General features: G+C 34.7%; 2 protein-coding genes and 1 long non-coding RNA gene across 4 annotated transcripts in view; 2 read left to right on the forward strand and 1 right to left on the reverse strand.

The window, feature by feature from the left end:
- Nucleotides 1-15,375, forward strand: part of LOC309502394 (legumain-like) — a 165,187-nt gene extending 149,812 nt beyond the window's left edge. The window contains exons 6-11 of the mRNA XM_082174803.1: nucleotides 11,101-11,176; nucleotides 11,815-11,877; nucleotides 14,335-14,401; nucleotides 14,518-14,636; nucleotides 14,757-14,846; nucleotides 15,004-15,375. Of these exons, the coding sequence (XP_082030929.1) occupies nucleotides 11,101-11,176; nucleotides 11,815-11,877; nucleotides 14,335-14,401; nucleotides 14,518-14,636; nucleotides 14,757-14,846; nucleotides 15,004-15,045 (457 nt within the window). The 3' untranslated portion in view covers nucleotides 15,046-15,375. The remainder of the gene's footprint in view (nucleotides 1-11,100; nucleotides 11,177-11,814; nucleotides 11,878-14,334; nucleotides 14,402-14,517; nucleotides 14,637-14,756; nucleotides 14,847-15,003) is intronic.
- Nucleotides 9,017-10,809, reverse strand: LOC309502414. Of its 2 annotated transcripts, XR_014207232.1 has the most exons (3): nucleotides 10,739-10,809; nucleotides 9,683-9,763; nucleotides 9,017-9,087 (listed from the first exon to the last, which is right to left on the reverse strand). It is a non-coding gene; the product is annotated as an uncharacterized lncRNA (long non-coding RNA). The 2 variants fall into 2 exon arrangements; XR_014207233.1 differs by lacking the exon at nucleotides 10,739-10,809 and having other exon boundaries at nucleotides 9,683-10,732.
- Nucleotides 15,376-21,764: 6,389 nt separating the features above from the next.
- gpbar1 (G protein-coupled bile acid receptor 1) lies at nucleotides 21,765-26,248 on the forward strand. The gene is made up of 2 exons (XM_082175526.1): nucleotides 21,765-21,971; nucleotides 23,829-26,248. The coding sequence occupies exon 2, from the start codon at nucleotides 23,892-23,894 to the stop codon at nucleotides 24,918-24,920; it is 1,029 nt and encodes a 342-aa protein (XP_082031652.1). The 5' UTR covers nucleotides 21,765-21,971; nucleotides 23,829-23,891; the 3' UTR covers nucleotides 24,921-26,248.
- Nucleotides 26,249-27,563: the final 1,315 nt, after the last annotated feature.

Here is a 27,563-nt window from a genome sequence, read left to right on the forward strand (position 1 = left end):
ATTTGTAACCTGTCCTAAACCATCACAGAAAGCATTTTTACAATTCTAAACAAAAAACTTTAATTTTTGCTTAAAATTTTGGAGATTTTGTCAGGTTTTGCTCAATTCTGGGTTACAAATTTGTCCCAAAAAAAGTTGGTTAAGTAGGTACATACACAAACACACACAGTAACATAATTAAAAATATGCTGAAATAATTCATTTTTAGACTTGCTTGTGCAATTAGTGCCAAGCATGAAAAAAAGGCAACACTTTATAAGTATTTACAAATCATTTGCAAACTATTAGTTTGAAGTTAATTATTAGTTTATAAACTGATACATTAATAGACTATAGTGAGTTTTTCCATTCATTGTCACTGTAATTAAAGTGTTATCATTTAATTATCTCATACAGTATGTAAAGTGTTAGGAAATGCTTTGTTAACAACTTATTGACTGTAAAAAGTACTCTTAACGTCATGGAAAATGGGGAAATGTCATTAATTAAGTGCTTTAAACATAACAATTGGATAATAGTTCATTAAATAGTTCATTAAAATGTTTATGAATAAATTAAGCCTATCCCCAAAGTTAGACATAACCACATAAAAAATTAAATTAAATAAAAAATATATAGATATATATACAGTATATCATAATGCTGTCAATGTGAATTACAAACAAATACTTAGTAGATCACATTGATAAAATACATCAGTTAGGATTAGGGGATGGAATATACAGTTTGTACAGTGTAAAAAAACAACATAATTTCTATATGTGTGTCATACATATAACATACAGTTACATGTGTTGCTCAAGTGATCTTTGTCTGCATGTTCACACACCTCTGACTCCCACATTTGCATTCCATTTCCACATAATCTGTTGAACAAAGAAAAAGAACAAAAAATACGTTGAAATTACATTTCTGAAGAAAATGTGATTTCTGAAGAAAGTAATGAATTCGTCACTGCTGCATGTGACACTGGTATTTTCTTTTGAAACATATGTTGCCATTACTGATTTTTTTTTTTTTTTTGAAGATTAAAAGACAGGAATTGTCTTGTCTAATCTTTTAATCTATAGAAAATCAGTATATGAAACAGATGTTTCAAAAGAAAATACTGGAGTACAGCAAAAAAAAGTTTTTAATTTAGTAAAAAAAAAAAAATTCTTTTACAGTTTTTTTCAAAATCAAGTGTTAATTTGGTTATTTTGAAAATATTATATCTGGACTTCCTTTAAATTAATTGTTTGATTTTCATATTACAAAGAGCAGTTGAACAAATATCAAATTTATTAAAATTAATGAAAATAGAAGCAAATGAAATTAATTTTTTCCTCTCTCTGAAAAATAGACGCTTCTTTCTTGGAATTTAATCTATTAATTTTTATTTATTTTTTATTCTGTGTTTTTTGTCTTATATGCATTGTTTTTATACTCCTTTTTGTTGTTGCTATAATTGAATACCTGTAATATTTTGTCATGCATGCCAACTATCAGACTCTCTTGGAGCTCCACCTGTGATAGAGCTGTACTTGTGATAATTAATTTCGGCTGATGACCCCTAATTGCTAATTTTCCTACAAAAGGGTGAATGTTTGTTGCAGACTGAGCACTGAAGATAGCAATGTGCTGAATTGTTTGCTTCTGTTCATTTGTTTTTAATTCACTTTGTACTTTTTGCACTATGCAATCCAGAAAAAAAATTAAAATAAGTGTTTTGATAGACTTCTGTAGTCTGTGCTGAATTCAGTGTGCTGCCAGCCTCCTTCTTGCTCTTTTTGGAATTTAATCTATAAATACAAACTACACCAAACAGGTGTTTTATTTGGATTAATAAGTACATTTTGTATAAACTGTAATTTTTTGGGAATTGCTTTTGTAGTGATATATTTTGATGAGTGAACTTTTTAACCATGATATGTTATGTTGACCTGCTCTGTATTTCTCACGTAATATAATATCCCAGTCACTCCCAAAGATGATGTTGTAGTTATAAACGCTGTCCCGTCTGGGTTAAAATGCTTAATAAAAATATCTACAATAGCTTTCTCTACATTCACTGTATATTACTAATGCACCCTTTAAATAACAAAAAAATAAATAAAATAAATACTGTGCCATTGACTTTAGACCAGGTTTCACTTAGTCAATGGCGCAGTCTATATCAGTTCCTCAAAATAGCAGCGAGCCAACAGTGCGCCAGAACACTTCTCGTTTACAGACCAGCACACCCGCGTCGGGCTGAAACTAGCACAAAACACACATGTCTGGCGCCGCATTGCACCAGGTGTGTGATAGGGCCCATCGTCTCCAGCACTAATATATTGGATTATTCTATTAGTGGTATTTTAGAACGACTGTGATTGTCTGATGTGGAATTAAATGTGGAAATAAATATTTCATTAAATATTTATAAATATTTAATTCATACATATTTAATTAAAAAAACTAATTTTGTTTAAACTCATTTAAAAATATTACTATTGCAATTTCTATCTTCTAAACAGATTCCATTGTGAAATTGATATATTTTGTACATTTTGTGGTTTACATGTTGAAACTTATTTTGTTTTTGGTCTGACTTGTTTTTTTTTTTAATTAAGGATTACATCATGCCCAGCTTTCAACTGTTGAAAAATATTTGTTCTTTCCCCATGACAGAATATTTTATGGAATATTATTGAATTAATCTGCTACTTCTATAAATGTAGGATACAAAAAAAAGGAAAGTATGGGGGAAATAAGTTAACATTAGATTATATTAAGTAACTAACTATTTATGGTTAATTAGTTAAAGTGTAAAAACATGATCTAACTTTACATTAGAGCTTATTTAACAATAATTCTTAAATCATTGTAACTGTAATTAACAAAATAATTATTGTTTAATAATTTACAAACTTATACTATATATATATGTGTGTGTGTGTGTGTGTATATATATATAATGAATTAACAATAAACTACTAGTTAGTATATGATTACTTGTAAGTATATAAAGTGTTACCCTCTATTCCATAGACAAAATGACTGTTATACTGTACAAACTGTATTTTTATCCCCTACCCCTAAACTTACCCATCACAGGAAACCTGCATTTTTGCATTTAAAAAAAATCACTTAGTATGATTTATAAGCTGTTTTCCTCATGGGGACCAAAAGAAAAGTCCCCACAAGGTGAAAAATGCCTTGTATTATTATGCTAGTAGGGACATTTGGTCCTCACAATGTATGGATTACCAGGCACACACACACACACACACACACACACACACATTTACAATCGTTGAATGCATTCTATTTTGACATAATCTGTCAAGTGCATAATAATTCACCAAAAAAAACGAAATAAGATTTTGACGGAAAAAAAATTATTGAAACAAGCGATTCATTCGTCATGAATTTGTGCGACAGGACTTTACTTTCATGTGACACCATTCATGTCTTAATCTTTTCCGTTTCATGAGAAAGTCTGTCAAAATGTACCTTTAATGTCATTAACCTGAAGTCGATGATACAGTCTAAATTCTGACTGGAAATCTCACAAACAGCATTTCTTTTCTAGTATTTTTTATTTTTTATTTGAGGTCGGTCTGTAATTAACAAATTTTCTAGGGTAAAGTTGTGTTTACCCTTAGAGGCTTAACAGTTATCTTGAAAGTTTTTGGGACATATGAATTAATATGCATCTCTTTAAAGCTTAGTCGGTATAGGGTCTAACAAACATGTTGATTTTGATGATTTAACAAACTTTGACAATTCTTCCTCTCCTATAGAAAAGAATGAAAAGAATGAAGAATGAAATGTTCCTCAGGGTCTATTGCGCAATGTCTGAAGCAATATGTAGATGGTTGCATGGTTATCATTTTCTCTGATACTATCAATTTTGCAAGTATAAATAAATCATAAAGGCTTATTTAAGACATTACCAAATTTTTGCATATTTTGAAAATATTTCATCTTCATTTTTTCTTTAAAGTAGCCTAACTGAGGTATAAAAAAAATCCCAAAGTGTAAAATAACTGTAAAACTTGTGATTTTGTGGAATCAAATTGTGGCTGTGTGTATATTTGCCCTTTCTGACAAAACTTTACTGAAGCAACTCGCGCAAATGACATTCAATAAATAATAATTCAATCATTTAAAAAAAAGAGAAAACCTGTGGAAGAGCTTCATATTTCCAATTTGATTACTTGTATAAGTCAAGTCAAGTCAAGTCAAGTATATTTGTATAGCGCTTTTCACAATACAGATTGTATCAAAGCAGCTTCACAGTATTAAATTAAAATAATACAACAAGGTTTGTTTCTAGTGGAATTTATTGATTGATAAAATTAAATTAAATATCCCCAAAATATCCCCAACTGAGCAAGCCAAAGGCAAAAGTGGCAAGGAACCGAAAAACTCCATCAAGTGACCTAATGGAGAAAAAAAAATCCTTGGGAGAACCCAGGCTCAGTCGGGGGCCAGTTCTCCTCTGGCATTTATGAGCTAGAGGCCGGATTGTAGTTTGAACTGTAGGATTATATGAATGGCTGAAGAGATGCGACTTTAATCTAGTTTTAAACTGGGAGAGCGAGTCTGAGCAACGAACAGTATCAGGAAGACTATTCCAGAGTTTTGGAGCCAAATGTGAGAATGCTCTCCCTCCTTTGGTGGTTCTGGATATCCTAGGTATGACCAAAAGCCTTGAATTTAGTGATCTTAAAGAGCGCGATGGATTATAGGGCGATAGAAGATCCGTTAAATAGACTCGAGCTAAGCCGTTTAGGGCTTTATAAGTCAGTAGCAATACCTTGCAATTAATACGGAACTTTATAGGTAACCAATGCAGTGATGATAAAATCGGTGTTATATGATCATATTTTCTTGATCTAGTAAGAACTCTAGCGGCGGCATTTTGGACTAACTGTAGCTTGTTTATTGAGGATGCAGGACAACCAGCTAATAAAGCATTACAGTAATCCAGTCTCGAGGTCATGAATGCATGAACTAACTTTTCTGCATCAGAAACTGATAGCATATTACGTAGCTTAGCAATGTTTCTAAGGTGGAAAAAGGCTGTTTTTGTAACATATGAAATATGATTTTCAAAAGACAGGTTGCAATCGAGTATAACACCCAGGTCTTTTACTGTAGAGGATAAAGTAACAGGACATCCTATGATGTTAAAGTTGTATTGTGTGAGGTTTTGTGTCCCACCTCAAAAGTTTAAAACCAAACCAAACCAAATCAAATCAAATCAATTCTAATTCAAAACTCGGTTTCAGATGATTCACAAAGTCACCAACTGCCATCAATTAAAGTGAATATGAAAATTATTGCAAAATATGAATACACACTCCCACCGGCACAAACTCTCCGCCCATGAGTCTCAAATGAAAGGGATAAACTGCCTATATAAAGCCAGAGGCTGTCTGACTAAAACCACCAGAGATCAACAGGACAGGCACACAGGAACACCTGATACTCAACACAGGTATGATGGCATATGATCCAATCATCTACATACATAATCTAAATCAATAAACACTTATAGCAACTGTATTTAATTATGTAGATAATTGGGTAAAATAGAAACATTTTTGACCAGTATTTTTAACATCATGACGAGTGATTGACATTCAGCACTTCATGAATAGAAAGCAACACTTTAAAACCTGAACTCTTGTTATATCGTCCTAAACTTTATAACATATCTCCTACTTGTGTTCTTATCTGTGTTTCTTAAAACATATCATAAACGTATGAGTCATTAAAAAAATGCACGTTAGCCAATTAAAAGCATTAGAACAATGTTCATTTAGTTTTTTAATTGTTAATTTTATTATTATTTTAGATTCCAATAGACTTTGCTTTGAAAAGACTCAAGAAATGCCTGGAAAAAAACTGGATTCTCCTTGTCGCCGGCTCAAAGGGCTGGAAAAATTACAGACACCAGGTTTGTGTTTGAGTTTTTTTCATTATTTTTTAGACATATTGCTAAATTCCCCAAGGTGTGATGTGCCTCAGTTTATAAATGATGACAGTAACTGAAATCATCTTTGTCATTTGTGTTTCAGGCCAATGTGTGCCTTCATTATCAGATATTTAAGAATCATCCTGATGAGATGATTCCTGATGAGCAGATTGTGGTGATGATGTATGATGACATCGCTTACAATAGAAAGTGAGTAATTTGCCAAAGCTTTTGAGTATCATGTGTTTCATAGTTGATCTCAATCATCTGTGCTAAACATACTGCTAATCAGTAGTGCGGGAACAACAGTGTAAACCGAGCCGCATTTCTGGGGTTTTCAAAAGCAAAACAATAGCAAAAGGGGAAAATTATCACTAATGTATGATCCCATAGCATTTGCATTACTTTCCAAAAGAGGAAGAAAATAGAGAGATTGATTACGGAAGACAGAAGAGAGAAAGATCGTCAAATCGACCGTCATTTCCTCAGACATGCATTACAAACACCCTCATAACAGCATTTGCTAGCAAACTCTGCAAGATTGAATAATTCTAGAAACACGTCATCACAGAAAAGTGTGGATAAGATTGTTGGAGCTGACCCGCATTTAACACTTTCCTTCTTCACTGCCTGCAGAAACCCAAGTAATGGAGAAATTGTCAGTGTAGTTGATGGTTCAAACGTGTACTCAGGAGTTCCGAAAGACTACACTAGAGAGGTAATATTTGTTATGTTTTCACATGGTAACAAGTTTAGTTTCGTTTTGATGTTTTTATTCTATATCTGAGACTGTGCACAATTATAACTTTCAACAATAATGATTAATTATAACAATTATGATCTTATAGAATGTGACCCCCAGAGAACTTCCTGGCTGCTCTTAAAGGGGAAAACAGTACAGACAGTAAAGTCATAGAAAGGTTTGTTTGTCTGTAAAGAAGAAACTTTCAGTGATATCAATATGTCATGTTATTAATTATTAATACCTTCACTTTTGTGCAGTTAATTACGGGCCAACCACTGAATGTGAGGAAGCAGCACAGGTGCTTAGAGATGTAGCTTTGAATCTGAAATCACATACTTCCCAATCTCTCTCTCTCTCTCTCTCCTCTCTCCTCTCTCTCTCTCTCTCTCTCTCTCTCTCTCTCTCTCTCTGCTCTCCTCTCTCTCTCTCTCTCTCTCTCTCTCTCTCTCTCTCTCTCTCTCTCTCTCTCTCTCTCTCTCTCTCTCTCTCTCTCTCTCTCTCTCTCTCTCTCTCTCTCTCTCTCTCTCTCTCTCTCCTCTCTCTCTCCTCCTCTCTCTCTCTCTCTCTCTCTCTCTCTCTCTCTTCCTTATACAACCTTAAGTCATAGGGCTGGAGCCTTTCCCAGTTTCCTAGGCCAGAGTCAGGGGAAAGCACCCTGGACAGATGGCCAGTACTAAATAGGCAAAAAAGCAGTGTGTGACAAAAGAAGCATGTCTGAATTCACAGCACTCATAAAAGAGTTGGCAAAAAGTCCCCAGATGACCTACTTCTTCCGGCGAGATTCTGGTTGTGTCCGAAATCGCATATTCTCGAGTAGGATTTTAATTTTAATTTTTCTTAATAAGTAGCCTAGCTAATTACTTCAAGACCGCTAAAAAGTATGTTCTATATAGTATTAGTGTGTATAGTATGAATGTAATCTTTACGTACTACATTCACCATGTTGTCATTATCATGTGACCTACCAACGCCATCAGCATCAGCTGCGTCGCTTAAACCATTTATGAATGGCAGTGACGTGACACAACTGACGCTTGTAGTGCGATGCAATGCAACAATGCAAATGTGGTATGTACGGATCATTACTTCATACTACACACACTCATACCATAAAGAACATACTTTTTAGCAGTCAAGAAGTATTCATTTATTCAAGAGTACCCAGCAAACATTTGGACGTTTAATGACCGTTGAAAAGACGTCCGTCCGAGACGTCCCGTCATGGTTGAAAAATAGTTCCAAAATGGAAGTTGAACCGACGTCATTTCTGGCCGTTGAATTCCACGTCTTTTTCTGGCCGTGAATTCCACGTCTCTTCTGCGCGTCCCTGGACGTCTAAATGCGTCGTCATATGTGTTTAAATGTGTTGCTGCATAATTTAAGTGTATATATAAGCCTGCATATAAAATAATCACACACCTATTGTGTAACATCGTGAAAGACAATCAAGTCTTGAGGTTTAGCCTACACATCTTGACAAAGGTTCTAAAAAGGTCCAAAATTGGTCCAGTCAGACCTGAACGTCAATAAAACGTTTTAATCACGTGTACATCAAAAACAATAACACATTATTTGTGGACATAAGCAAAAAAGAAGCATGTTCTGATTAAGCACAACATTTTATTGATATTGAACAGCCAAAATTTCTCTTTATTTTTTTCAATGTTTAACATTTCGTGAGCTTAGAATTTTAAGGTTCTATCTCCACTTTTGGTTGAAATTGAGTTTTTGACAATCTGATCCATTAGGTGTTTATTAATGCCTGTGTGGTGTTATTTTTGTAAAAAAAAAAAAAATTGTTAGTAGTTATTATAAAATAAAAGGTTCCATCTCACAAAACATAAACCGAGTTTAAAAACTTTGATGCTTTATAAACTACAATAAACGGAGATAGAACCTTATAATTCTAAGCTCTCGATTTGTTAACCAAACTAAAATACCAATTGCAAAATACTGAATTATTATATAAAGATAGTTCACCCAAAAATGAAAATTATGTAATTTACTCACCAAATTCCAAACCTGTATGAGTTTCTTTCTTCTGCTGAACACAAAAGAAGATATTTTGAAGAATGTTTGTAACCAAGCAAATAGAGCATCCACTGACTACCATTATTGGAGAAAAAATGATTATTAATGGGAAGCGACATCTGCTTGGTTACAAACATCTAACATCTTTGTGTTTAGCATAGAAAGGTATACAGGTTTGAAACATGAGGTTGAGTAAATGATGACAATTTCATTTTTGGGTGAACTATCCCTTAAACACATTGTTTGGCTCATTTTTTGTATCCACCACCCCCAGCTCTTCCTGGAGTGTGTTTCAGGTGTTCTGCCATTGCTGCATCAATTTCAGTGTCTGTAGCATGTGGGCTCCACCTCTTCACAGCATCTAAGGAAGAGAATATATTTCTTTTTAAAATAAATGAAAATAAAAAATTTGAGGTAAATGACATGCACTTATTTTCAAAATATTTGTATGGTCTTCAGCTAAATTCAAAACAGCATTTGTCCCCTGCCTCTTCAATACCACTGTGGTGCCCTTGAGAAAGACCCTTAACTAGGTGTGTAACAGTGAGAAAGTGAACAGGACATTTCTGATAAAGACAGGTGGGCTGTGATGTCCCCTGAATAGACATGTTTAGCAATTCTAAAATTACAAAATTTTTAAAGCAGTTACTGAAAACATACATGTTCAAATCCAGCTAAACATTTCATTCTACTTCAGATAATTTACTTTCTGAAAGAAACTCTCAAAAGGCTACATTAATAATTTACAGTAATAACTTTGACTGTATCATTAAACATACTTTATACTATGGTATACCGTTGTATAAGTTCAAAGCAACTTTTAGCCTACTAGCTAATTTTAGCCAAACTCAGTTAGCCAATTTCAGTTGACAATGTGGGCATCATTTCTTTCGGTTCATTCATGTCAAACAAGTAAAACTCTAGCACGTGAATCTAATAATACAAAATGTACGTACCCAACAGTAGATTTTTAATAATATGGGCCTCAATTCCTCCTCTCTTCGTGGTTGTTCAAACTTCAGTGTTCCGGAGTGAGTCTATGGGGAAAACGCGTTAACATCTCGTGAGATAATCTAACCTATCGCGGGATTTGGTAATGTCGGGAGATCTTTTGTTACATCTTGGCAGCACAGTTTTGGCAATTACATCCAACTCAGACATAAATGGTGACCAGATATATTTCTGTTTTACATGCATACATTCCATAAAAAACAAACAAAAAAAAAACACAACATTACCGAAAAGGTAAGGTAGGCTAAGGTTGAAATAATGACTAAAATGCAGAGGCTTTGCATTAACTTAACCACACTGGGAACTGTGTGATTATAATTTATTTAAACAAGATAAAGTAAATATATTTACTTTGTATACAATTCGTGTATTTCATAAAGATAATTCCTGGGGGGTTTTTTTCTGTCTTGCTTGACTAGATGTGTAAAGGACGTCAGTGGACGTGTATTCACAGCCTTGACGTGTAAAGGACGTCAGTGGACGTCTTCACAACCTCTTAAAAACTACTTGGGCAATTAAATGAATTTTTGAAGTATTAACCATGCAAGGATTAAGCACAGCTTTTGCATATTTCACAAGGATTCCATGATGGAGGGTCATGATGGACTATAAATGCACGTGTAAAAGACGTCGCCAGGTGACGTCCTCTCACCCGATACTATAGACGTGTAAAGGACGTCAGTGGACGTATTCACACAACTTATTAAAACTTTAATTTAATAAAAAATTTAATTAATTATTGCAGTATTAACCACACAAGGATTAAGCACAGCTTTATCACAATTGATTTCATAGAGGGTCATGATGGACTATAAATGCACGTGTAAAAGACGTCGCCATGGTGACGTCCTCTCTCACCCGAAACACAACATGGTATATATTGAACTACACGTAGCTAAAAGTCAAAATAACAATTATACATGCAACCTCAGATAACTGTAGACATGCACACATGTATCTGAATGCATTTTTAGGAAATGTTCTGTGTTACATATTTTTACCGATTTATGCCGTCATACCGCGACTATTTTTGGCCAGGGACACGACGTTGCCGTCGGACCAATGTTTGCTGGGAGAGTATGCGATTTCGGACGCAGCCAATATGTTTGTCGAAATACACAATTTCTATGAATTAGGTGACCGCACCACCTACTGGTCAAAAAGCAATTGTTTCACGTTATAAATATTTCTACATGTGGATTTTGGAAACAACTTTGCCTACAATTATCACCAGGGATGCTCAGAACAGTGAAAGAACTGTAACAGATCTGCTGCTTCAGTGATTGGCCCTGTAATTGCTGCTTGCAGCTAATGTGAATTTGCAGCTAAAATGAAGTACCATTATTATTTTCATTTAATGCAGTGGACCCGATGACAACATCTACGTCTTCATGTCCGGTGTGGGACAAGAAGGCACATTTCAGTTTCTTGAGAAGGAAGTAAGTATAAAAAGATTCAAGAGATTATCAGAATGGACATGATATACGGTATATTTATAATTATGAGCCAAAAATATTACGATATAAAAATGCCAATTCTCTACTCTGAAGAGCCATGTATGAAGCTCACAGATCTCAAAGAATTCACTTTTAAACCAAGCAGTTTTCTGTTGACCAACTTAAATATGTGCAAAATCTATGGGGAACATTTTCACTCTCATGCAAAAATCGCAATCGCACGGATTCCAATTTGAAAGAAATTCTGCCAACAAAATTTCTCAGAAAAACAGTAAATGTTAAGGAATCTTTTATCTGAACATAATACTAATCTGTATAGTTAAAAGCAAGAACTAGCATCGCATTTATAAGTGTATCTATGGATACAAAATTGACAAAACGTACAACAATTAAATTTTTTTCAATTTATTATTATTTATTTATTTGCTTTTAATGGTTGTTTATAAGTGATCATGTCAAAAAATGACTTAATTTACGCAGAAGGAATGGTAATTTCAGGGAATAAAACGATTAATTCAAGATTTGGCATGTAAATACACGGATAAGGACATAGGAACTGTTGTGTTTAACCTGAAAACCTGCTGACTTCTAGACCATTAATTCAGTGTGTTTTATGACAGCTTTCTCCTGATGCTCTCATTGAAACGCTCCAGTACATGCATAAAGAAAGAAAATTTTCAAAGGTATGTATTCAGTAATGTTCACATGATTTTTACGTATTATAAACATGATTTTATTATAGTGTGTATGTATATATATATACACAATGCAGTTCAAATGTTTTTTTATTTTTAATGTAAAAAAAAAAAAAAAATCTTCTGCTCACCAAGGCCGCATTTATTTGATTTTAAAAAAAAGTGAAATATTATTACAATTTAAAACAGCTGTTTTCTATGTGAATATATAGTAAAGTGTAATTTATTCCTGTGATCAAAACTGGATCAAGATTATTTGATGAATAGGAAGTTCAAAAGAACAGCATTTGTCTGAAAAGAAAGCTCTGTAACATTAAACACTACCGTTCAAAAGTTTGGGGTCAATAAGAATTATTATTATGTTTTATTGAAAAAAAATTAATAAAAGAAATCAATACTTTTATTATACGGAATCATTAAATTGAACAAAAGTTTTTGAATTTATAATGGTACAAAAGATTTTATATCTAATAAATGCTGTTATTTTTTTACTTTCTATTCATCAAAGAATCCTAAAATAAAATTTTACACAACTGTTTTCAACATTGATAATAATAATGAATGTTTTTTGAGCATCAAATCTGCATATTAGAATGATTTCTGAAGGATCATGTGACACTGAAGACTGGAGTAATGATACTAAAAAATGAACCTTTGATCACAGGAATAAATTACATCTTAAAATATATTAAAATAGAAAACAGTTATATTAAATTGTCATAAAATTTTACAATATTATAATTTTTTGTATTTTTAATCAAATAAATGCGGCCTTGGTGAGCAGATGAGACTTCTTTTAAAAACATTAAAAATCTTATCCAGATCCAAAACTTTTGAATGGCAGTGTAACAACTTTTGTGCATTTATTGATAGATCGTTATGATATATGCATCTGTGTTGTTCTTTGTTTGTCATAAATGCAGTTTAATATGATGCTGGAGCAATTCAACACGGTTTCCCACTGTAAAATCTGGGCTTATTTTTTTTTATTAATGAAATCCCTTTCATCCAAATGGCATGATACTTTGTGACTTTTCCTACTCTTGCTATACTTCATACTTCAGTGCAATACAATTGCTAAAAAAAATTGCTATAATATTAATTTGATAATAAATCCAAAGGCAAAACACGCTACAAGTAGCCTAACCATTCACGATGAGCACTGCTCTTATGATCTTAACGCCAACTTCTCTGATTGGATCAAATCAAATCAAAGTTTATTTATAAAGCACCTTACAAAACACAGTGTGTACCAAAGTGCTGTAAAATTTAAAACGGATTAGATAAAACACAGTAAAGTACAAAGAAATAAATAATACAATGTAAAAATGAAAAAAAAATTAAAAATAATAATAATAATAATAATAATCCCACTTAAGAAAAAACGTGTTTTTATTATTTTAACAATGTCGAAAACACTATGGTAGATTTTAAATGAACACATAAATGTATACATGTATTCATTATTGCAAAAGTATTATTACAAAAAAAAAATGTGTGGAGTTAAATAAAATAAATTTTATTTTAAAATTGTTAAAATAATAATTATAATAATTATATTAATGATATGAATATGAATAATAATATGAATAATTGTTTATTGTTAGTTTAAATTATAATAATTGATCATTATAATAATTAATAATAATAATAATAATAATTGTTTATTGTTAGTTTAAACAATAAACTGTGCACAGCCGCAGTTTATTGCATCACTTAATTGCACGTCCTTTTGATTATCCTAGCTGTCAGATCAATCACTCTAAATGCATCTCTATAGCACGCATTGTGTTTATTGTGCAAATTAAACGCAAAAATGTGTTTTTACGTGCATAGGATACGCATGGGTAGGTTTAGTAGTGGTGTGGGGTGCGTGTGTAATGTATTATACGTTTGGCTAGGATTAGTGGTGCTGGGTGCGTGTGTATTATACGCAAAAAAAAAAGTCAGATACTGAGTAAAAATTAAAAGAAACAGGCCTGCTCAATATGTTTTTTTTGTTTTGTTTTTTGCTTTTTACAAAGAAATTAAATAATAACAAGCAGGAGAATGGAAGCAGCAATAAAAAAATTAGTTATACCACTTATGCAATAAAAACTGCACTGCAACAAAAAGTAAGGCATGTGTTTTTATATTTAATTCTGTTCACTGTAAGTCTTAATTAATAGTGTAATAGAGTTAATAGTGCATCGTGCATTTTGTTTGGTATAATGTGAGGTATATCGTTCGGTAATGTCGTTCGTTGTACATGCCCAGAGGGAATGCCATACTCTAGGTTTTTGTGAAACGCCATCACTGGGCCTACTACTTTCACAACTGCTACTGCAACGCTTTTGAAAGGGGCAGCAACAACCTGTAGTGATATAAAACTGCTTAAGTAAAGGGAATGAGTCGGCTGTATTTTTAAATATCTCACTATTTCCTCATCATGTATGTGTGCTGCAGATGGTGATATTCATGGACAGCGATTACTCTGCAACAATGTTCGATGGACTTCCCGAGGATATAAACGGTAAGATGCTATATGAAAACCACAACTAAGGGTCCTGCCTTATTTGTAACCAGAGACAAACTAGTTTTTTATTTGAAAGTTGAGTGTATAACCATAGTCCATTTTCTGTCACCCAGTTTTTGCGTTGGCTTCATGTTCCACATCTGTCAAAAACACCCCCACTGATAAAGATGAACCGAGGGGCGTCTTCCTCTCTGATAAATTCTCAAATCATTGGTTGAATTACCTTAACACGGTATGTGTTTTCTGTCAGTGAACTTTAAACTGCAAATTGCATTTGAAGGTTAACATTCTGATCTCATTACAGCCACAAAGTAAACATGACAAATGTGTGTATTTGTCTTTGTATTCACAGGCTGACTTTACTATAGACACATTCCATGAATTGGTAAAGACTAAACAATCTGCACATGTTGGAGCCTGCCCCTGCGTGTTTGGAGACAGGGTATTAAAAATTCTAAAACTGTATACAATAAGAACTTAAGTTATTATTTTCATTATTTGAATATAACAGGTTATGAACACGTATATACTGTATATATTCACAAGATCCATGAATGTTGTACTTTTTTCTAAAATGGTTTCTGTTCATTTTTCTCTAGGAAATCACTAAACGTCACCTCCGTGAATTTCTGCAACAATGAACTCCCTACAAGCTGTTCAATCCTTGTTCAAGAAAACATCCAGCTGAGGCTCAAGCAAATGACCAGAGTAATTAAGAGTATCCTGATGACCTTTTGTACTAGTTTCTTGTTTCAGACTTATAGCTTTAAGATTAAGATTAAATTGATTGCAAAATAGCATACACTATCAAACCAAACCAGGTTTCTGGTTTGGTTTTTATTCTTCATCTTATGTTCTTTTTTTCTTACATTCTTATGTTCACCAAGGCTGCATTTGTTTGATCAAAATAGAGCCTAAAAAAATATTGTACCAAAAAAATAAATAAAACTGGGAATAAGGTTAAAAATCCAGTGATTGTGTCTGTTATTTTATGTATGTGAATGGTTTTAACAGCTTCTTTAATTCTACATTGTCAAACACAAGCAGAGGGTCAAGCACAGGAAGGCAGTCCAAACTAACTTACTAACTAAATGGCAGGCAGGGGTCAGAGGCAAAAATCCAAGAACCAAGAGACAATGAATCAGGGAGAATGCTAGGAGATGCAGCGCAACAACATACAAAACTTTGCAGTGAGTGATGGGGTGAACCAGGCTTATATGGGGTGAACTAAACAAGATAATGAGACACAGGTGAATGTGATAATGAGTGCTCTTGAGTCCAGGCAGAGAATTATGGGAGATGTAGTTTGTGAGTGAAACATGATATTCTGATGTGGAGTGCCCTCTGGTGGCTCTCAAGGGCAATCCAGCTGATGACCATTACAGATACATTAATTATCTCAAATATTATCCTTTAGAAGAGATACAGTACTAGTCAAAAGTTTGATTGAATATGTTTCTCATAATCCTCAAGACCGTTTGGCCTTATTATGCTTAAATCCTTGAAATTAGTTAAGACATGCAATTTAAGAGCAGAGGTAGATGCAATCATATCCAGACAGGCGAATTAGAAGAAGTTTAAATATAGGCTAAGTAAGCTTTGATTTTACTTTTCTAAAATGTGGGGAAAATAGCAATAATACTGTAAGTTGCCTTAATCAAAAATGTTCATTAACTGGAAAGATGAATGATAATATTTCAAAATGATCATTTTAGTATTGCGTTTACCTGCTTTAGAAACATTCCAGTAAACACTGCTATGAGAAGAGAAAAGAGGGGGGCAATTACATTTTAAAGCATCCATGTGAAAACAAACCTGGAAAGGAGACGTGAGGATTTGGGTAGAAAAACAAGAGTTTCTTATTGCAGTGATTATTTATGGGATACATATCGTTAATTAAATCGGAAGAGCAGAGCACAAATGTGCAGTAGGTTATTTATACTGTTACAGTAGAATACAAAGGAAAAAGGGAAAATAATCAGGAGGAAAAGAATGCAGCGATTGAAATCAGATCTTGCCATAGATATTTTGTCCCATTAAATACCAAGTGTTAACGTTATTTTCCTGACATCTGAAAATAGAACATGAGGGAAATTTTACAGCTCATTGAGTTAAACTGACTGATAAGGATTATTCGTAGCACAACCTTATGATTTGAAATGTTTTGTTTGTTTGTTTGTTTATCAGTCTTATTGAGCGGAACTTCCCCAAGCCGGAAGTGCCTCCCGTAATCTCGTTGGGAAAAAGGTGGACAGTTAAACCAGTTTTGTGGTTTTGAACCACGGCTCTAGATGGTGCTGAACTCAATCTATCCACCAGATGATGCTGTACACACATCAGAATCAGTCCCTTCAATCAAAACAGCCTTTGAGTAAATGTGTCTTGAAAATGTTTCAGATGCTTTGGGTATAAAGTCTATTAAATAACCAACCACCGTTAGAAACTAAATACACATATTTTCACTAATGAGGTCAATGTACTTTAAAGTAAAAATCTCTAGCATAAAAAGGTTTGAAGATAATATCATCACTTGCATCACAGATGTGATATTAAAATCAGAAAATGGGGGTTAATTCTGTTGTATGACCTCCAGCCAACAACCATCTACACACACAATACACATTCACATGCAATACAGGGAAGTGCAACCCACTACAAACAGACATACAGTGTAGTATCTTGTAAACAAATAATTGAAGCATACGGTGTGCACACTGCCAACATGTGATTTAAAGACTACAGTATAGGATATATTGTTTCTGCACTCGTGGATATTTTGTATGATGGGTTTTTTATAGTAATTACTTAGTTTTGTGTTTGTCAAATGGGTTTATCCTACTGCAAAAAGCCATGGTAAAGTCATTTGGCTGTCGTGAAGTGCTTGGCCTTTACCCTATTTCCTGCTCTTAATGCTTGTCACTGAGGCATTTGGCATGTGTAAAATTTTGGGGTAAACATTTTTCTCATTTTATAGCTCCTGGGCGTATATTTACTACAGAGGTCCACTAAAAAAAGCTACTGTGAAGAAAAATAGGCTTTATGAGATGAGATCATCAACCTTTGTGCTCCAAACACACACGGTAACTCTGTGTTGTTCAACATGACAGGTGACATCTTGATCGTTTCACACTTTCTAGGTTATTTGTACTAGATAGAAACCATTTTTATAATAAAATATAAATATTACTTTATATTTTATATCATTTTATATTGACTGGTGTTACTCTAGCTATTAAAAACTCCTAACTCTAAATATTAAACTTTGAATGCAGCAACATATATGAATGATACCTCAATTTATGCAGCTTAGTGAGAAGAGATGTGCTATTACTGTTTTAAATTATCTTACATTTTTGTGAGAACTGTAATTTAGCAATATTTGCTTGCATGAAGGATGGAATATAGAGCCAGAATATACAGGCTTGGAAATGGGCTCTTTTAACTTAGACCGCAACTAAAACATGTTTCATAAAATTGAAAAAATCTATTTCCACCATATCATCCATCTAAATCAACAAATTCTGAGATATATATTTGTCTTCAGGTGAATTCTTACAGTTATATTTGGCATTATAAGGTCATGAAGCTGAAAGGTGCTTCTCTGATAATTTAATGCTGATATTTCAACAAATATCCACTTTTTCACTAATTTTGCTATGCAATATAATATTTTTTATCTTTTAAATTGTTTAAAAATTATAATTTTTAATAAATGTAAACTATTTCTAACTACTTTCAAATAAATGCTGTTCTTTTGAACTTTCTATTCATCAAAGAATTATAAAAAAAAAAAAAAGGTCAGTTTCCACAAAAATATGAAAGTAAGCATGAAATGGAAGTTGCGATAGTGTTTTCTTCCCTATTGTTACGTGTATCCAAGTGAAATGGCTTCTCAAACAGGAATAAAAAGGTAGGACGGGACTTGATTTTGTCCATCAGGAATCGACTGGATGGTCGTGGTTTGCAATTGGTCGATCTCATGTGAGTGACAGGTTGTCCCGCCCTCGCGCCAGTAAACACATCATCTGAATTCGGAAAGGTATGGAAAATGAATAACGCATTCTACCTTAAAGGAACATGGTTAGGCTTGCTGTGGTAGTCGGTTATATTATATTACATCAGATTTCACTTCTCACGTGAAGCCAGTAAGTAGAGATGACTGTCGCTGTGCAGTCTTTGGTGTGCAACAGATCCTGATTGTCATTGACAAATATCTTATCTTGTAAAGTGTGTAGTCAGTAGCTGCTCTATACACAGAGTATGTGTGATCGTGAACTGGAAAGGGAAAATAAAAAGTGAGCGTGTATTCAAAAGCAATTTCAATACCCCGCATATTGATATCTTCTCCCTGATACCCGCAAATTATATACAATATAATTACCCAACTGTATAACTGCAAGAGTACGCTATTACATTTTTTTTCTCCCCTCATGTTTTTTTTCCATCAACATGTCCCTTTAGGGGCTCCGTAGAATGCATCATTTGATTTTTTAATCACAGTATTCTGCAGTGCTATGCATAAGTTTAGACACCCATGCTAAAGTTGACTAAAAAAAGGGAATAAAAAAATCATCTTTTGGAAATTGAACTTAATGCCTTAATTAAAAAATTAGGAAAAATCCAACCTTTAAGGACACCAATTGTCTTTGTGAATGAATAATGTATCGTAAATAAATAAATGTTCTTCCTTAAAATACAGGGTGCATAAGTCTGGACACCCCTATGTTAAATTCCCATAGAGGCAGGCAGATTTTTATTTTTAAAGGCCAGTTACTTCATGGATCCAGGATACTATGCATCCTGATAAAGTTCCCTTGGCCTTTGGAATTAAAATAGCCCCACATCATCACATAGCCTTCACCATACCTAGAGATTGGCCTGGTTTTATTTCAGTTAGCCTAATAGCTGGTTTGATTTGCATTGAGAGATGATCTTATGGAAAGTACTCCATGCCAATCTCTAGGTATGGTGAAGGCTATGTGATGATGTGGGGCTATTTTAATTCCAAAGGCCAAGGGAACTTTATCAGGATGCATAGTATCCTGGATCCATGAAGTAACTGGCCTTTAAAAATAAAAATCTGCCTGCCTCTATGGGAATTTAACATAGGGGTGTCCAGACTTATGCACCCTGTATTTTAAGGAAGAACATTTATTTATTTACGATACATTATTCATTCACAAAGACAATTGGTGTCCTTAAAGGTTGGATTTTTCCAAATTTTTCTAATTAAGGGATTAAGTTCAATTTCCAAAAGATTATTTTTTATTCCTCTTTTTAGTCAACTTTAGCATGGGTGTCTAAACGTATGCATAGCACTGTAAATTGTGAGTATAAGTTTGCCACAGACAAGCACCATTTGATTTAAAAATATCTATTAACAAATAACCTTTCAAAAGAACAGTTTCACTTCCTAACCATCATGTCGTTCCAAACTACTTTTTTTTGTGTTTCACAGAAGACAGAAATGAAAACAATATTTACATTTTTGGGTGAACTATCCCTTTAAGAGCTTTACATGTTCTCACAAGGCCAAAAATATACTTCCAACAATCATGCAAGTTTGGAAACCGTTTGTTATGTGGCCATAACTCTTTCTGTCCAGGTGTCTGGACAACTCTGGCATCAGATGAGCGATATCCTCCATCCATAACTGTTTCACTTCTGACCACTCAGGAAAACAGCCACAGAATGTCCAAGTGTCCATTTCCTGTCCCTCATCCCACAATGCGTATTTAATTACGTAACACAGGCCTTTCTTTTTATGTGTTTTTCCTAGGTCTGTATGTGTTTGTGTGTTTCTGCACTTGTGACGCTGCGTATCTCAGGGATGAGGCCATCCGAGGGGAACCTTTGGAAAATGACACAGAGGCTGATAGATGTGTTTGCTGTGGCACCAGGCAAAGCAAGCCTGACTGCCGCCCGCCTGCTTTTTCTCAGCAAACTGAATGTTGTTCTCATGCATCACTGCTGTTAGAGTACAGTAGAGACCTTGCACGCTATGTACAGTAAGTAAAGAATGTTTGGATGTATCTGGTCTAAAGCATTTCAAGCATTTCAAATGTTGTCATCTTTTTCTCAGCCTGATGTTGTTTTGTTCAATTTAATCTGAAAGGTTTGATGTCACTTAAAGCAATTGCCATTTTGCATGTCACAGAATAAGTAAACAATAGCGTAATTTTTCATTTCATATAGCTTCAGAAGACTTGAAATATAGTGCACGGCTACCTTTGTCCCTTTTGGAAGTATACACTACTGTTCAAACATTTGGGGTCGGTAAGATTTTTTTATTTTTTTTAAGAAATTATTACTTTTATTCAGAAAGGATGCATAAATCAATCAAATGTTACAGTAAAGACATTTATAATGTTTCAAAAGAGTTCAATTTAAAATAAACTTGTTCTTTTCATCAGAGAATCCTGGGGGAAAAATGTATTTGTACTAAAATATACAGTTTCCACACAAATCAGTTTTCAACATTGATAATAATAAGTGCCATCTGAAATTTTCTTCTAAAATTAGCATTTTTATCAAGCTCGTATATTTAGGTTCAGTAATTTCACTTTAATGACATTGACAATTAATAGGTAATTTTCATTGCCATTAAAGTGAAATAACTGAACATAAATATACAAGCTTGATAAAAATAATCATTCTAGAAGAAAATATCAGATGGCACTTAGAGGCTTTTGCATCTGAAGTCTTCAATTGGGTTCTTGAGCAGCAAATCCGCATATTAGAATGATTTCTGCAGGATCATGTGACACTGAAGACTGGAGCAATTATGCTGAAAATTCAGCTTTGATCACAGGAATAAATTACATTTATTCCTTAATTTTAAGGTGTAATAATATTTCACAATATTAGTGTTTTTACTGTATTTTTGATCAAACAAATACAGCCTTAGTGAGCATAAGATACATCTTTCTAAAGCTTTTGAGCAATAGTGTAAATCACCATCTACTTTAATTGTAAATTATAAAAGACAAGCTCATACATTTTTCCTAACATTTCATTTTGTTTCACAGAAGAAAAAAGAAATTACAGGGTTGAAATGACATAAGGATGAGTAAATGACAAATATTTGTGTGTGAACTAATCCATTCATTTCATAAAAAAAAGTAATACTTAAATGTTAAGAGTATATTCTACTGCATAATAGTAGTACAAATGTTGTGCAACACTCTCTTTTTAGTTTATACTAGTTGCACAAACTACCCCTTCAATGTAATTAAACTATTTTTATGATAGAAATATACAATTAGATATCAGCATTGCATGTTTCCATGCCTCCCACATCTATCTCATAAATCGAGTGTAAACTGTTGCTTCCTGAGTTGAAATACCTCTCTTGTGATGCTTCATGGCCGAAGTCAGAATGAGGTCACTGTCTCTTTAAGAAGCATCCTGCTGACTACTGTGAACACAACTCAGATCTCAGTCCGCTAATGCTGGTGAGAGGAGAGGAACAGTTCACATGTGAGAGAACCTCACAGGATCACTGATACACACATGGCTGGAACATCTTATGCGAGTCTACTGTATGAAGATTAACATTATTTGTAAGGTGAGTATTTGACACACGTTTCTTTTAGTTGCACTGCCTCATTTCAAGTGCACTGGGAAACAAAAGTCTGATTTCTCTACTTATATTGGGTTTTTTTAAGAAAATGTTGCATTAAAAATTACAAGGGATGCACAATATATCAGTCACCATATTGGTACCGGCTGATATATGTTCTTTTTTAATGTTATAGTTGTCAGCCGATATATTAATGTGGCCGATATATTAAAGCTGATAAATAATAAATGATTTCCCTCAGCTAAGACACTACAGATGCGCACTGTTCGCCATGATGGTTTTGAATTGCTTGAAATATGATTGGGATCACTTCAAAAAGAAAATACTGTGAAGTGCAACATGTGCTGCAAGTCTGTCATAGGCTACATAAAATGATAATGAGAACATTATAATTGTGTGCTTGGGACATGGCTTTTAATGGTGAAACTTTTGTTTTTTGTAACCAGGTTCTCCAAAATGACATAAAAATTTGGATTTATAATTATAGGGCAATATATTGTTTATTGGCTTTTTAAATATAAAGTGAATCATTATCTTCAAGGGAAAAGTAAAGACCAAATTCAACAGAAAGCAACACTGACCTTCAGTGCATTTACACCTTGAATGAGAAGGAAAGTTTGCTTGGTGCAAGTGATGGACATTTGATCGCGGTCATGCCATCATTGTTTAACACAAATGGAAACATGAACCTATATGAATATTTAAACATTAGCCGAATGCAATTGTGCAGCACTGGCTTTTATGACCTATAAAAAGGCTAACATGTTATCTCTAATACTTTGGGGTCGTGCAGCTTTGGTTGTGGTTTTTATCTGCATTCTCTGTCTTTACTGCGTCAACTCCAGCATTAGAAGTAGAGTAATTTTGAGTGATAACTGTGCATCGTGATAAAGAAACATCCGATTTACTAGATGTTTTGACCAGTGGAAAGGTCAAATACTAAAAAAGATATTGAATTCAAACTGATCAGATGTTAAAGGCATGAAAACTCTTTATTGACCCATATATAGTTCAAAACCCATGCTGGTTTTTTTTAGCAAAATCTTTCAGCAATTTCACAGCTTCACTGGCAGGAAATATCTATCAGTGACTAATACACACACACACACACACACACACACACACAATTAACGTCAATGTTTTACAGAAGTTAACAATAACAACCCTGCTGTAGAACACAAAAATACATATTCCCACAACTCTTTTCCAATGTATGAGTGTGTGTATATGTGCATATATATATATATATATATATGCACATATACACACACTCATACATTGGAAAAGAGTTGTGGGAATATGTATTTTTGTGTTCTACAGCAGGGTTGTTATTGTTAACTTCTGTAAAACATTGACGTTAATTGGAATCAATTAAACGTTAACATAAAGAACATTAAAAACCTAAACTGTATTAAAATTACTAAAGCTAAAACAAAAATTACTAAAAACTAAACTGAAATATAAAAAAATATAAAAAAATGACAAACACAATACAATTACTAAAACTTTAAAATGAATATATAAAAAATAAAGACTAATTCAGACAATTGATTTAAAAATGTTACAGTAATGACATAAAAAAAAAACACTGTTCCACAGAAATAAATAAAAGCATATGAATTTTAAATGAAATGGAGGCTAGTTAATCATGAGAGTTTTCATTTTTTGTGTGACCTATTCCTTTAATTCATTTCAGGAGGGTCAGATGTTAACTCTCATTCTGTCTTATATAAAAGGGAAGTAAAACAAACCGGTAGCACTGAGATGAATGATTACATCTCCAAGCAACTGAACAGATATACTAGGCAAGACCCGTTTACTATATTTTACTTATGTTTGCAGGACTCTCACAGTGGATGGAGAAGGTTTAGTCTGGTTTAGTCCAGTGGGGAACAGCTCTCCATCATGGATCCAAACGACAAGATGAGCAAAGAGAAACTGATCTTCTATCTGACAGTTCCACTCTCCACAGTCATCATCCTCTCCAACCTCTTCATTATCATAGGCATCGCCTGCAACCGGCAGCTGCACAACACCCCTAACTACTTCTTCTTGAGTCTTCTGGTGGCCGACTTGTGCACGGGCATCACCCTGCCTTTCATTCCCCGCATGACATTCGACCGGCATCTGGACTTCAAGCACTGTTTGGTGATGTACATCTTCCCCAACTTTCTGTTCTTGTCGTTCCTCTTCAATCTGGTGATGGTGCATTACGAGCGATACCTGTGTATCGTCAGCCCGCTCCACCACAGCCAGTTCTGGGTTCACCGCTGCTTCCCATTGGCCTTATTAACAGTTTGGCTCCCGCCGTTGCTATACGCATCCCTCCCTGCTTTTGGATGGAATAATTGGGTGGAACCCAATGCCAACAAGAGCTCCAACCCAAACGAGACGTTATTGAGATCAAACACAGTTGGTAACACTTCCAAAGAGGATGAGGTTTGCTCCTACAAACAGGTTTTTCCCAAGGCCTTCATTTACCTGGAAGTGTGCGGACTGGTTCTGCCGGCCATGCTGTCCATCGTGGGCATGATGGGACGGGTGTTGTGGATCGCACACAAGCAGCTGCAGAACATCTGCAAGCTCCACCGGGCCGTGGACCGTCTTCAGCAGCAGCAGCCGACGGACCACGAGCAGCAGCTTAACCTGCGTTACGCCAAATGCGTGGCCGCCGTGTCCCTCACGTTCTTGGTCTGCTGGGTGCCGTATATAATCTACCAACTCATGTCCGTGACGGCTCTGCAGAGCGGCGTGAGCTTGCCCAGCTCCTCTCTGTACATCATCATGTCCTGTACGGGAATCGGGAGCATGGCCGTCATTCCGCTGATACTGGGACTGGCCAACAAGCAGTACACTGAGCCCATCCGCATGGTGATGCGTAAACTGAGAAACCGCTGGAGAGGAGGACAGAACAACAGAGATATTGCGCTTTGACGAGTGGACAATGAGTCATAGGATGTTTCAATTGAATGTGTAAATGAATGTTCTGTCATGCATTAAATGCTTTATATAAACTACTGTTTAAAAGTTTGGGGTCGGTAAGATCTCTTATGCCTGTTTCAGATTACACGATTTTAGCCCGATTTTGGCACGATCCGTTTGACGTAGGGTGTCGTGGGGATTCGTAAACGACAACGGGCGTCGGGACGCAAGATTAGATCGTTTCATCTCGTATAGTGTGTCATAGTGGCCGACAACCGACGTTGGTCTGCGATGCTTCACGACACCACGATAAAAAGACTAGCATGTTTAATTTTTTTTTCGGTCCTCCACGACGGGTTGCGCCAAGAGTGAGTGAGTGAGTGAGTGAGTGAGTGAGTGAGTGAGTGTGTGTGTGTGTGTGTGTGTGTGTGTGTGTGTGTGTGTGTGTGTGTGTGTGTGTGTGTGTGTGTGTGAGTGAGTGTGAGCATGAGTGAGTGAGTGCGTTTGTGTGAGCGAGAGTGTGTGTGCGCGTGTGTGTGTGAGAGTGAATGTGTGCGTGTGAGATGGCACACGATGACTGGACGGAAAGCAACGTGTAGTCTGACATGTTTCTTGTCCTCGACAAGATTTTAGGAGTCAAAATCACGGAATCTGACACAGTGACTATCGTAACAGACAAAACAAAATCGTGTAATCTGAACCAGGCATTATGCTCATAAACGCATATTATAACTTTTTAACTGTATTGTAAAAGAACAAAACACTCTATTAGTTAGTAATCACATCTATTTATCCCAGGCTCAACAATAGGTTTGTCATGTTGACCCGGGAGTTTTGTGTTGCCACTGACAATCTTACATTTCATCTTGTACATTTATTTTTATGCCTTGCAAACTTAAATGTTCCGTTTTGTGATGTGTTGCAAACTGTGCTGATTTGTCACCAAGATAACAAAAGTCACTTGTCACACTGATGGAAACATCAGTAAAAAATATGTTGAAAACTACAAACCAGTAAATAATGTTTTATGCTGTAAAAATGTATTTATGAGGTTACGGAATGATATTATATTAAGCACATTCTTTAATTTTGTATAAAAAAATAAATAAAAAAAACCTGGAGGATTTTTTAAAAATAACATTAAAGGGTTAGTTTCCCCAAAATGAAAATGCTGTCATTACTCACCCTCATGTTGTTCCAAACCCATAAGACTTTCATTCATCTTCGGAACACAAATCAAGCTCTTTTTAATGAAATCTGAGTTTTCTGTCCCTCCATTGACAGCTACGCAATTACCACTTTCAAGCTCCAGAAAGGTAATAAAGACATTATGAAAGTAATACATGTGACTCCAGTGGTTTAACCAAAATTTTAAGAAGTGAAGCCAGTGCTTTGTTTGTGCAAAAAAACATAATTTACCACTTTACTTCCAAAATATTATTCTTCAACACACATTCATGAGAGCAGAGCACCACAATGCATGCGTTTTGTGTTGACATGAGAGTAGACGTTGTGTGTTGTCTATCTATCTATCTATCTATCTATCATTACAAATTGAGGACAGTCAGCTAAAACATATTTGTTTGCCATACATTCATAATCTAAACATTTCCCACTGAGATAAAGCATTTACTATTAGACACACATTTGATGTCATAAAGTGAATAAATATACAAATATGAGAACTTTAAATTGACCAATGGTTTAAGATGTGATCATAGATGTGGTCAGCTATTTTTGTGACTGAGATAAGAGTGTTTTTCAGAGGCCCTTTACTCATACGCTCATTCCCAGAAACTGTCCTTCCGCTGCCAAATGCACTAACATTGAATTCATCACGGTGGGGAATTGTTAAATGATACACTGACTCTAGAGAAAGTCTTTTGAATATTGTGTGTTTGCATACTATCTGTATGATCCACAAGACAAAAGGCTAAAAATCACAAAGTAACTGTAAACAAGAGATATAAAGACAAATTGAGCTGTCCTGATGGTTTGTGTTGCAGGGTAAAATGTGAAATATGTCCAGTCCCTAGAGAACATTTCAGTAACTTCACAACAAACACTGGCCAAGACTCTCTAACGTTGATCATTACTCACATGTACATTTATATAAAGAAGAAAATATTTTGCTTAATGCTTTTAAGTCTGACTCTTTGTTCCCCATAGTTTTGAAGAAGCTAAGGAAGGTCAATAGTGTACACTGTACAGAGTAAAAAACCACAAACACACCCTCTTCCCTCCACCCACCCACCCACACACACACACACACACACACACACACACACACACACATTTATCACTTGCACTTTCGATACCCGATAACACTTTCTTCCTTCTTACTACTCACAGAGCGTTCAGCTTTCAGAAGACAAATCATTACTATTGCTCATTCTTACATTTAGGGACTGGAACCCCTGATCTTAACTATTACATTTCAGTATACACTCACCTAAAGGATTATTAGGAACACCATACTAATATTGTGTTTGACCCCCTTTCGCCTTCAGAACTGCCTTAATTCTACGTGGCATTGATTCAACAAGGTGCTGAAAGCATTCTTTAGAAATGTTGGCCCATATTGATAGGATAGCATCTTGCAGTTGATGGAGATTTGTGGGATGCACATCCAGGGCACGAAGCTCCCGTTCCACC

The sequence above is a fragment of the Leuciscus leuciscus genome, assembly GCF_965113295.1.
Source record: "Leuciscus leuciscus genome assembly, chromosome: 7".
Classification (NCBI taxonomy): domain Eukaryota; kingdom Metazoa; phylum Chordata; class Actinopteri; order Cypriniformes; family Leuciscidae; genus Leuciscus; species Leuciscus leuciscus.

What these genes read in the sequence shown, in the direction of transcription:
- gpbar1 (XM_082175526.1), top strand. Translation starts at nt 23,892, where the DNA reads ATGGATCCAAACGACAAGATGAGCAAAGAGAAACTGATCTTCTATCTG.